This window comes from Epinephelus lanceolatus, chromosome 16 (assembly GCF_041903045.1).
Source record: "Epinephelus lanceolatus isolate andai-2023 chromosome 16, ASM4190304v1, whole genome shotgun sequence".
NCBI lineage: Eukaryota > Metazoa > Chordata > Actinopteri > Perciformes > Serranidae > Epinephelus > Epinephelus lanceolatus.
The window spans coordinates 29,059,957-29,072,260 of record NC_135749.1 but is presented as its reverse complement, the minus strand read 5'-3'; the positions used below and the strand labels follow the sequence as shown (position 1 = coordinate 29,072,260).

The following is a 12,304-nucleotide window of genomic DNA, read 5'->3' as shown; positions in this document are numbered from 1 at the left end:
AGCATTCTTTGCTTAAAATGCAGTTAAGGTCTGCAATGACTACAGACATCTGTATCTCTGCCTCTAGAAAATGCAACTGTGAAGCTCAAAACCGCCAGAAAGAAGGTCAGATAAAGCCCTAACTTATCAGAGGAAAGACAGAAACCTGTTCATGCTTAATTGTCATTAGCTGCTTTTAACAGAAGTGTTTAAAAATGCATTTTAGAGAGCACAGTAATTCATAATAGTTAATTTCTTTGTACTGACCAAAGGAAGCTTGAGAGGTGGAAAATACCGATTTTTTGTTTCACTGTAAACTCAGTATTGCCAACTTGGCGACTTTTTCCGCTAGATCAAGTGACTGTTTGGACCCACTTAGCAACTTCAAATTTAGCAACTCAATCAGACCATTTGGGGAAAAGAGATATATATATATTATAATTCACTCCCATACATGGTGCTAAGACTAATCGCAGTTGACGGCTCTTTTGCCATCAGCCCAGGGTCTCTCACCCTCTTTCCTCTTTCATTGTGCAGTATTGTAGGTGTGGGATAGGCAAGAGGAGAGGAGACGCTGCTCAAGACTGGAAATAGGGTAGCTGCTAACTAGCTCTGGTCACAGGATAAAAAGTCTGCTACAGTAACAGCTCACTAACAGCTAGGATAGTTTTTCTATAGGTGTCCGCTGAGGTTATAGCATCACCCTGGTTCTCTCGTCAAAAAGTCAATGGAATTTTTCCATTGGATTTTGGATTAGTACAGAAAATAGGCTCTGTGGTAAACAAACGTTTATAAGACTTACAAGTTTATGTTTATCAAGATAATCTTCACAAATGAACACTACTTTTATGATTGTTTTTAAAGCGTAAATGCAAATACCAGTAGTAAATAGCTAATGTTAGGCTGTAGGCTACACAAACTACACAACAGTCATATCTGGCATGATGACATTCTTTAGTCTCATTTAGCCACTTGTTAGCAACAGTCATTTTCAGGACATGTAAAGTCTTTAAAATGTACAAGTGGTGTATTTACTGACATATCTTATGTTGTAGAACAAAATGTGAAAGTCTCTTGAGCTTGGGCTAACCACCGACCATAATTCAGGCATTTAACCAAAATCCCTTTCAATAAACCATTGAATTTAAGACGAGGGATGCAGGAGTGCTAAAGGGACTCATTCCTGCACCATTCTATTGTTTGTTTTAATTCACACAACATCTGAAGCTTAAAAAGTTACTGTATGTGCTGCACTATTTCTCGATCAGGAGCATCCTTGGCTAGAGCATTGTTTCCAGTATTTATGCTAAGCTAAGATAACAGTCTCCTGGCTTTAGCTTCATATTTAGCAAACAGATAAGTGGTGAAGAGCTTCTTCACATCTAACTCAGCAAGAAAATGTCTAACCATTCCTTTAAGTATGGGTAGGCAGATAACCTGAGATGTGCTGTGTTTAACAGAAGCCAAAGGTTAACATAAGGTAAGCAACTACATACCTGTGTTTCATCATACACGTCATATTCAGCCACGATATTCTGAACCTCGTTGATAGCATGGTACGTCAGGTCTTCTGTAAAGGAACTCTCCCCTTGAAATAAGCCAACGTTGAGACTGGCTGCGCCTCCATATTCTTGCTGCAGAATTTCAATGTAGTAGCTACAGGACAAATAGTTTATTAAATCATTTTCAAGGGAAACTATAAGTTCACAACTATGGTGAATACGGTGTGCTATGAATTAATGAGCAGTAGTTTTTAAGAGCTAATTAGAGCCATTAGAGTCGTATACTTACTGTTTTCCTGCCTCTAGGGCCAATACTTCAGATTTTTGTGAGTCCCTTCTCATGAAATTTGTGACATAACCTGTCTGATACGCAACTTTAACCTGAGGTGGAGGTTATTAAAAAAAAAAAAAAAAAACGAAGAAAAAAAATGAGCAGGAAAGATATGAGGATTTTATCACAAAATAATACAACATCTAAATTTCTTGAGTTATCTTTGTTTGTTTAAGATGGAAACATGGTGTGATTTGAAACCAGTAGGCCGGATTAATTTTGATTCAAACTCTTTTCATACCTTGTGTTCCGGACGGCTGGAGTTGCTAAGGTAGAGCTCACATCGGTCATCACAGTGGAGGTACATGGTGTAGTTGGCACTGGCTGGAGGGACGAAGAAGCCACTGACTTTTGAACTGAAATCATTAAGGTCAAAATCAAAGATGTGGGGTGTGGAGTTGATCTGCTGTGTCCAGTATCCAGTTGTGTTCTCATTGTAGCCCCAAATGTCAGTTAGGTATCTGGGTCTTGTCTGGTTCCACACCTCCATCTTCAAGCCTCTTCCACCTGGGTTAAAAATGGAAATAAATGGTGGTGTATCAAAATAAGAGCTGAAATGATTAGTTGATTAATCAAGGAATCAATGAGTCAACTAACAGTAGATTAAAGGTCCAGTGTGTAGGATTTAGCAGCAACAATTATTGAGGCTGCAGTGCTGAAACTTCTCCAGCGTGCCAAATGAGCAGGAGAACTACAGTGGGGATAAGAAAATGCAAATGGTACTGTCTGATGATGGCTAAGCTTGAGTAATGACGTTTAAAAGTAGCGGGCTGATCCACGGCTAAAGTGCCTTGTTAATATGCTGCTGAGCCTGTTGTCTGCAGCTGTCAATCTAACTGTGGCTGTTTCTGCTTTTACTCTTCCTCCCTGCGATGTCAGTAGACTCTTTTTTTTATTGAGGCAAAGTTGCTGACAAAGTTCTGCTAATTTGGTGATTATCACACTCCATTTCCTATACATTTTCATATTCTATCAATATTCTATAAACAAATTCTTCAAAATAAAAGTCCCCTGTTATATTAAGTAAAAGCTTTTATTGTGAAGCAGCAAAATAAGGAAACGTTGAGTTTTCATCAGCTGTAACTTAACAGAACTCCTATACAAATGAAAGCAAACTTGAAACAGTAAAATAAAGCAGATATCTTGAAGTACAAACAGGGACCCAAGAGAGAAACTAAACTATAAACTGCAGTTATTCAGTTAGGAGCTATGAAAGCACTGAGAGCTGAACATACAGAGACTTAAAAAAAAAAACGTTTTTCTCTTTGGTCTCTTGTGCAGACAGACATGAGCTGAGTCTTGCAACACATGCTTTATTCAGGGGAAGTAATTGGGTCATCGGGGGTTGGCTGCAGTTGATGAGATGGTCCATTTCAGGTGCATCTCACACAGCTCGGCATGTTAAAGCTCACATAGTAAACATAAATCTGTGCTGCATGGTTTGACTCAGCCAAAATTGCTAATTGAAAACTCCTAAAATACATAGTGATTCCTTTTTCCAGGTGATTATAAACTAATGAAAACATAGTTACGAATATCATATATAATTTCTGACAATTGATGCCCCTAAATCCTTTACACTGGACCTTTAAACTATTTGATAATCTTTTATCAGTCATTTTTTAAGCAAAAATGCTGAACATTGGTTAGAGTTGCTAAAATGTGAGAATTCACTGCTGTTATTTCAAATTTATGATAGCGTTAAATAGTTTTGGGTTTTGGATTACTGGAAGGACATAATAAGTCATTTGGGTTTTCTGAAATTATATTGGGCATTTTCCACTATTTTCTGACATTTTGTGGACAAAGCTATAAATGAACCAATAAAGAAAATAATCAGCAGAATAATCACATGTGAAACTATAGCTAGTTGCATTTCTACTCAGAAATTATCATTCAACAGATGCATGGCAAAGTGTCCAACTCCTAGAAAATATAAGGAGTAAATGTTGAATATATCCACAGGTGTAAGTAGCTTTTGTTTCTTTTGCAATTTAACAGTGTTTGTAGAATCCAACATGAACACAAGCTTGTAGTTGGAGCACTCTTTTGCATCCTGCATACTTGAATACATTCAAATTACATGGAGCACTCCGGAGCAATAACTTTTCTGACGCACTTTTCTTACAGTCGAAACTATATAAAAAGCAAGGAATTTATACGCTTACTGTTTGATTTCAGTCAGCCAAGATGACTTTAAATGTTTAGCTTGTTTGTTTACCAGTGTCTGTATCTGCTACTGACATCAGCTCTATAAAAGTCTTTCGCATGACATATGATCAAAAATATGTGGTTCTGTCACAATCAGATAACAGGTTATCTTGTTACAGTACACAGCACACCAAAAACTCCACCAAAGCCTCTAGATGTGATGAACTGTGACAAGTGATGGGATCATCATCTTCCAGACAACCAGGAGAGATGCTTTGAATTCTTCCAGTAGTTGAGTTGTCAGGTGGTGTTAATGCTGTGTTTTGAATAATGCTTCCACACAATGACAAATCAACAGGATGGATCAAGAACATTGGTTGCATCACATCAAAAGACAAAAGACCAGAAGGAGAAGAGGTGTGTTCTGACCTGGGTAGACTGTCATGTTGTTGTTCATCGCGTGTTTGGCGGTCCTGCACGTAATTCTGTCATCAGAGACACTCTGGATTTCACACGGCAGGCCTGAGGAAAACTCAAACATCAGTGACTGACAGCAACTCACAGTAACAAACACAAAGACACAATAGCACAGACACAAAGTACAGTTGTTGTAATCATCTTCTTGCTTGTTGCGTTGTTCAATTACCTCTAGTTATTGCAATGTCCATATTTTATCAATTTATTTGTGATATTTTGTTTCATAATATTTTGTTGTTACATGGTTGGTTGTTAGTGTTCTATTTTATAGTAGGCCTACATCAGTGGTTTCCAACCTGGGGGTTAAGAGATCCTTGACAGGAGAGGAGCCAGAATAAAATGTTTGCCACACAAATTAATCTTTGCCTCCATTCTACTAAGTAAATACATAATTTTGCCTCTCTGGGCTTCAAAAAATAAAATAAAATAAAATAAAATAAAAAAATCTCTCTTTGGTCACAACCCATGAATGGGAACAGTTTGGATTTTTTCAAGTGAGGTCATATGCAAGATTTTGTTTTAACTGTTGTGTGACTGAGTGTTTTAAAGGGGTAGTTCAGTTTCACTAAAGTCACGCAATAATTAAAACAAACTAACACATTCAAACCCCATTTAAAAAATCTGAGCTGTCCCATTTCATAGAATTTCTTAAAAAACCTAAATAGTCTGCTGTACAGATGATCAAAATTTGGAACCATTGTTGGATGTTTTTAAGATTTCTAACTTTAAAACATGGAAGTAAAAAAACGATGGAGTACTTTTATTCATCTGGCTGGTTACAGTAACACATGCTTTATCAGTAATATATATATATATATATATTTTTTTGAGGACATGAAGGTCTGAAAAATCTGATTAGGTCAGTTACATGAATAGGCATACTTAATTTTTGGACTTGTGCGCTGCCACTTGAAATTGTTTCTCTGGGTTCTGTATCTGGTTATATTAATATCTAGTGACATCTTTACAATGTGAATTGTATGCTTGTTATCTGTTGTACAACCATTGTTATGTAACCATCTATAGTATATGACTCTCGTCCTGTTTTGTCTTATTTTAAGAATGAAATGCAATCTATCACTTTATCATGGGCAATCAAGCATTTCAAAATCAAACACTTCAAGCACTTTATCTTGGACAGCCAGCAATAGCATCTTGCACTTTACCGGACATTCAAGCACTTCAAGCACTTTATTATGGAGAGTCAGCTACAGCATTTTGCTCTTTACCAGGCATTTTTGCAATAATAATCCAGTACTTGCATGCACAATTGCTTTATATGGACCTTCTGATATGATATTTTGTGGATTTTTTATGGACTTCCTAATATGAATTTTCAGCACATGCACTTTATAACTGTACGGGCATTGGTGCAATAGAATTTCACTAACTACATAATGTTGTCCCCAGCTCAGCTACACTGTCAGCTCTGTCATTATCATGTCTTGTTGTTGTTATGCCATGCCTTATTCTCCTCTGTTATACTTCTACTTGCTTTGATGTCCTTCCCTTTCTCTCTTCTCTTTCTCTCCCTGAACACCTACCTGCCAATGGGACAAGGGATTGAAATTAGCCGCTTGGCTACAATCTCTTACATATTTACATTGTTAATGTTCATTAATATGTTCTGTCCCATTTTCAAAAATAAACAAATAAATAAATAAAATAAAATAAAATAAAATGAAAATGTGATTACATGCCAGATTGTATGATTGTGTCGAAAAGTGCCGATTCATTCCTTTCCTGTCAAACATGTTCTTTTATTTTAAGTCAACAACATTAAATGACGCATGACGTCTGATGTAAGAATGTAACAGCTCACTTGTCATGGTCTTTTGTGTCTCTCGGCTTAAAAAGATTCTTTCCTGTCTGTCGTGCGACAACTCTGTTTTTTTTTTTTCAATTTGTTTGTTGTCAAAGCGTGCACAGCTTCTGTTTGTGTTAAAGAGGATTATCACCATTGCACGCCTTTAGGCCCCAACAGTGGGTTAGGTTTTGTTTTGTCCATTCATGCTATTTGAACACTCTGTACTGTGTGAATATAATATCAGAAAAGGAGTTGGAAACTGGCTTCAGCTGGTGAGTGGAAAGTTTCCATTCTGGTTACCTGCAATAAGAACACGTGCTGGGTGATCAGTTTCGTCGAAATAGCGACCGTGGATCGTCAACAGGGTTCCACCCATGACACTGCCCGTGGATGGGGAGACTCCTGTCACCTCTGAACCAGAGACATAACAAACACTTCACTGTAATAAGAATAAATACTACAGATAAAGTACTTTATGATGAACCAACAACACAGTCTCACAGAAATACGTCAACAACCTCTTAACAATGCATTATACAGCAGTTTTTCCTTATCTGCTGTGAGGGTCCAAAAGACAGAGGGATGTCGTATGCTGTAAAGCCCTCTGAGGCAAATTGTGATTTGTGATATTGGGCTTTATAAATAAAATTGAATTGAATTGGGCACGAAATGTGTTAAAATTATATGCTGGCAACACACAAATCATACTAATGCAAAGTCTATTACAAACTGTTGCAGCTTCGTTGTGAAACAACTGCAGTTTGGCTAGGTTTAGTGAACATAAAATACTTGGTTAAAGGTCCAGTGTGTAGTATTAAGGGGCATCTGTTGGCAGAAATAGTATTTAACAGTTTTCACTGGTTTATAATCACCTGAAAATAATTGTGTTTTCGTTACCTTAGAATATGCCGACCCTGTCACAATGTTTTTACAATAACCTTCAGGTAGAAAACCTCCTGCATCACATACATAAAATGTAACGGCGCTGAGGACCTCTCTGACTTTGCATTGCCATTGTTTTCATGCCAACGCATAATTTAACACATTTCATGCAGACAACTATGCAATGCGCTGCTAAGATTTTGTGTCTATGTCACGTCACATATTTCTATGAGACTGGACTGGAACAAATGTATTCCTGTCCCTGTCCCCTGTCCCGTACCTGCATGGGTCTGAAACATGGAGAACTTGTTCAAAGCTGAAACCATGTACAGGTTTTGTTCTGGTAAACTCCTAAGGTTAAAAAAAAAATCATATTATTACAGTTGTTTATATAATAACGTTGTTTATTGAAACAATTTGTCACCAAGAGGAAATCTTCAGCAGCTGTCTCTTTCTCAATATCTATGCATTTTTCACACAGTGGTTAGAGAACTATAAAATTATAAATGTCATATTAAAACTTTAGACTTAAGTTCAAATGTAAAGGCATACAGAAATTAGAGTTAACGTTAAGACTAATGATTTAACTGTGGTTTACCTTCCATAATCAGCATCATGAATGAAACTTATGTTGTGATGCCCTGTTGGAAACAAAACATAATTATTAAAGGACAGGTTGTACAGTTTCAAAATTGACCTTTTTTTTAATTGTATATTTAGAGCAGCTGTAATAATGAACAAAAACAACTTACCAATGTACGTCCCCGTTATTTTGCAGCTCATTTCTCCATAAACAGAAGTTTCAGAGTCCAGTCGTAGGTTATATCTATGGAAAATATTTGAAAACATTTCATACTGTAATCTAAATTTATAAAAGTATTTATTTAATTACGGTTCCTTTTTTTTAAACACAACTTCACACAAAATATTTCCCTGCAACTGAAGTTGTGAGATAAATCTAAACTTGAATTCATATGTTTAATGTCTAAAGTGTGGTGCATTTTGTTGTGTTTTTACTGTTATTTTATTTAAATGTAATCTACAATTAGACAAATTACTTACAGTTCATCTGAATTGGGTTGGAGCAGCTCGCATGGCATCCCTCCCATGTAGGCTCTGCAATATAAAAAAAAAAAAGATCATATTCACTGATCAATTACAAGAGAGAGTTTGTATCTAAACAGTATATTTTAATGTTTAAAGACACTGGTAGTTGATGAGTAAGCAAATAAACCTCTTCTGCAACTCCCAGTCTTATCTTAAAACAAATGAATAAATGTCAGTGAGATCATTTCAACTGTTGGGTCAGTCAGCCTTCTTTAGTAGGATATTGACACTATACCGGCGTCATACAGTCAGCAGCTAGACGTGTCACTCATTTAATAAAATAAATATTTTAATGCTTGGGTGAGATTAGATATTTTATAGCAGTGATAAGCAATTTATGGCTCTTGGACCAAATCTGGCCTGCAATTGGGTGCCGGTGGCCTGCTGGCCATTTTCTATTTTACAGTGACACCTGACTGATTCACACATTTTTTTTTATTCTGAATATAAATAAAGTGCCTGAGTGAAAAAAAAACTGTAAAATGATGGGTGACCATCACCCATTGGTTTGTGTATCCCTGTTTTAAAGCCTCCAATTCAGCATTTCTGGCTAAGATGAGTGAGGACAGCAAACACTGAAAGGATGAAAACAGGAGATTCATTTATTATACTGATAATATTAATAATGCTATTAACTGACCCGGCCTCCTGTCATTTTGCACAAGTGGCCCCAGGGCAAAGCAAGTTGAGTATCCTTGCTTTACAGTAATATGAACATTTTAAGTTATTTGTTTTATTTTATTAATACCTCAGAAATCTGACATTGCGGCCATTGGAGCTCTTCTCAGTGTTGCTTCCATACACATTAGTGTAGATCCGTCCTCGCACTGTCACCACGGTGCCTGTAGTGATTTTGAGGTGGGTTAAATATACAGCTGAATATGGACTCTGTAAATGAACTGCACGCTATAGATGTAAAGATATGTACCTGGGGGACCACTGAGTGGACTCAGCTTGGTGATAGTAGGCGTGCGATACCACACAGTCTGAGAAAAGTTATAAATAGGAATGGTTAAAAAAAAAAAAAAATCCAAATTTGACTGCAGGATGAATTGATTTTTAAGTGAAGGTATCTGTGATGCTTGAGCTGCAAACTTACATAGAAGCTGCAGCTGCCTGAATTGGGCACACCATTGCACAAATTGCTGTTAGGGATGGGAACACCGTCCACACTGACACGGACCATATAGTGATCATTCGGCATGGGTCTGTGATGGACAAAATGAATCATTTCAGATAGATATACACATTAAGTGACTCATTAAAAATGTGTTTACTTAAGGGTCTCCTTGGCCTGTAAGGCTACCTGGTGTAACATGTGATCCGGTTGCCATGTGTTGAGTCTCTCTCCACATCACAAGGGATTGTCCTGGTATCTGACACAAAGGTCACACGGTTGCCAAAAGTGTCGTCTGCTGGATTCAGCTGGAACTGGTTCTCCTGGGCAAAACCTGAAAAAAGAATAAATGCAAAAATGTTTTTGCTGGATAAAGGAAGTATACATACAGACTAAAAAAGCCCTGGAGGATTTTGTTTAGCATCATGACAACTGGTGAAGTTAAGTCCCACAAGTAACACTAAGGCTGGGGTATACGTAGACAATATTCTGATATTTTTTACCTAATCCCTTCGCATTGATATTGCAATGATCTTGTAGACTGTTGGTGCTTTCAGAAAATATTTACAAAAGATTTAAAAACTTTATTTTCATTATGCAAGCATAACAGAAATGCAAACGTATCATCCTAAAATGGTGCATTAAAAAAAAAGAAAAAGAAAAAAAAAACACACATATTTGCATATAGAATAAGGCACAAATGTGAGAGATAATAAACGGTCATTAATAAAATGTAAACAATATAACTACAAAATATAAGCAATTTTAAGTATTAAAAAAATATATATGTAAAAGCACAACTGATGAGAGTACAAGCATTAACAGCAGCAGCAGCAAAGTCCAGTACGTGCGGTACACAATGTACACAATCAGATCTTTGATAAATAATCATCATATTAAAAGTTTGGTTTGAGGTCCTCCCCTTGGAAATTTTGAGCATCAAACACTTTATTACCTGCTTTCTGGTGAATTTTTCTGCAAACATTAATTCATTTTCTGGTTCAGTTTATGGTGAAAATGTCTTAAATTTCATAAAAATAAAAGGCTTTTGCTATTTTCATGTTTTTATTGGGGGGGCGACAAATCAGGCTGTTCACACAAACTGTTCTGATGTTTTCCTAAGAAAAGTGGATGCATCCAAAGATGTACATTTCCCACGTAAGCACGGGCCAGCAATTCGTGAATAAACCACATATTTTGGAAGTTTGTAATCACGTGACCAATACACTGATGGGAGCAAACAAAGAAGCGGCCCAAGCAGTCTTGTAATGAGGCGGGTTGGTGGTGGAAGGGTCACTAAACCGTGGACTTACCCCTACGACTTTACCGAGGAGATGCGTGTTTGGAACTGTGTGAACTTTAAGTGAACTTTGAGTCATTTTAAGGTACGTCTTCACCATGTTTCTTTCCCTAAACCTAACCACAGTAACATTACTTGCCTAAACCTAACCTCCTTTACTTTATGTTTAAGACGTAACATCATTTGTGGGGCGCATATTCGTAGGATATCATAAGAACCGTTCTATGACAATACGTTGGACAGATGGATATGTTCTAAGTATTGAGGGGAATATGTCCCCTGTGCCCCCCAAAATCTACACCTATGGTAATCTGGATATAATGACTAAGTGGGTAAAAGCCAAACAATAGAACAGCTGAAACAGTCTGGTAATTTCAGAAAATAACATCTCTTTATTGCAATGCAGCCTTTAAAAACACGAAAAGACAACACTTATGATATTATAATATTCAAAATCTAATAACAATATCATGTTACATTGCCCAAACATTAGTTGCACATGGGAGAAGTTTGCCTTTTTTTTTTTTTTGCAGAAATTGCCCTTTTTTGTAGGAATCTATTCATTCTAACCCAAAATAAAATACTAAATTGCACCACAGCCACCCCCCTTGTCTGATCAGTAAAGAACAGTCCCTTACCATAAACAAACCTGTGAACACTGTAACCTGTTTTGTCTGAGGAATAAATCTCTTACCGTCTCCATCAATGACGACATGTGTTGCTCCATTGGCGCTGCCAATATGTGGAGTTATGTAGTAAACTTGTTGAGCACCTGAAATAAACACAGCATGCATTAATTAAGATCTATGTTAGAAATAAACCAACATACACGATCTTTTCCCCCTTGCAGTTGGCTAGTGGTGACTTGTTAGGAAATGTGGGTAGTTTCTGCATTAAATGAGGCGCTAACATACATCCACGAGGAATTTCATTAGGAAAAAAATGCAGATTTTATTAACTTTTATTATTACTGTACTTTGTAAGTAGTTACTCACTGCAGCAGCTCCAGAGTGCGAGGAGGAGAGCCGCCAGCTTCTTCGGGGACTCCATCCTGGAGGTTTTCCCAGATTTCCCTGCTGCTTCACCTGCAGTCTGAAGTGATGGTGTAACTTAACGTTAGCTGATGAAGTACTTCTTTAGTAGCGTTTATACTGCCTGTCACACAATGACGCAAATCCCTTCATGGATATTTCACAGCTATAGCCATTAAACTGATTGATTAAATACATGACACTAAATATGTAACCATCAGAAGAAATGTTTAAAATATTGATGTTTCAAAATTAAAACGTGATATAAAATGAATAAAGCCCACCTGATGAAAACGACGTTTATTTGTTGGATGTACCAATGGTCCACAAAGATCAAGAGACACACTGCCTTTTCCTTCTCTCTGCACAGCGCACTAACTCTTTATGAAGCTGCTCAGTGTTCCGCCCGTCACCTGAAACTGGGAGGAGACTGGTGTGATCAACCCATTCTGATGCCATGTTATCATCCACCACCATCACTAGCGTCACCACCGTCACCACAGTCTGGATCTGTAGCTGAAATCTATCTAAACCAGATTTGTTCATTAGCTATAAGGGAAGACAGCTGGGTCAAAAAAAAAATACGATGAGTAGCACGCTCGATGAAAGGGAATCTAAAT

At 37.1% G+C, this 12,304-nt stretch overlaps 1 protein-coding gene across 1 annotated transcript in view; it reads right to left on the bottom strand.

Annotated features, from left to right (window-relative positions):
• Positions 1-12,044, bottom strand: part of pkhd1l1.1 (PKHD1 like 1, tandem duplicate 1) — a 67,294-nt gene extending 55,250 nt beyond the window's left edge. The window contains exons 1-16 of the mRNA XM_033637458.2: positions 11,969-12,044; positions 11,649-11,745; positions 11,348-11,425; positions 9,543-9,687; positions 9,336-9,444; positions 9,165-9,222; positions 8,985-9,078; positions 8,192-8,245; positions 7,882-7,955; positions 7,728-7,770; positions 7,410-7,480; positions 6,548-6,658; positions 4,393-4,485; positions 2,054-2,319; positions 1,771-1,862; positions 1,476-1,635 (exon numbers count right to left, since the gene is read on the bottom strand). Coding sequence (XP_033493349.2) covers positions 1,476-1,635; positions 1,771-1,862; positions 2,054-2,319; positions 4,393-4,485; positions 6,548-6,658; positions 7,410-7,480; positions 7,728-7,770; positions 7,882-7,955; positions 8,192-8,245; positions 8,985-9,078; positions 9,165-9,222; positions 9,336-9,444; positions 9,543-9,687; positions 11,348-11,425; positions 11,649-11,703 — 1,503 coding nt within the window. The 5' untranslated portion in view covers positions 11,704-11,745; positions 11,969-12,044. The remainder of the gene's footprint in view (positions 1-1,475; positions 1,636-1,770; positions 1,863-2,053; positions 2,320-4,392; positions 4,486-6,547; positions 6,659-7,409; positions 7,481-7,727; positions 7,771-7,881; positions 7,956-8,191; positions 8,246-8,984; positions 9,079-9,164; positions 9,223-9,335; positions 9,445-9,542; positions 9,688-11,347; positions 11,426-11,648; positions 11,746-11,968) is intronic.
• Between the last annotated feature and the right edge of the window lie 260 nt (positions 12,045-12,304).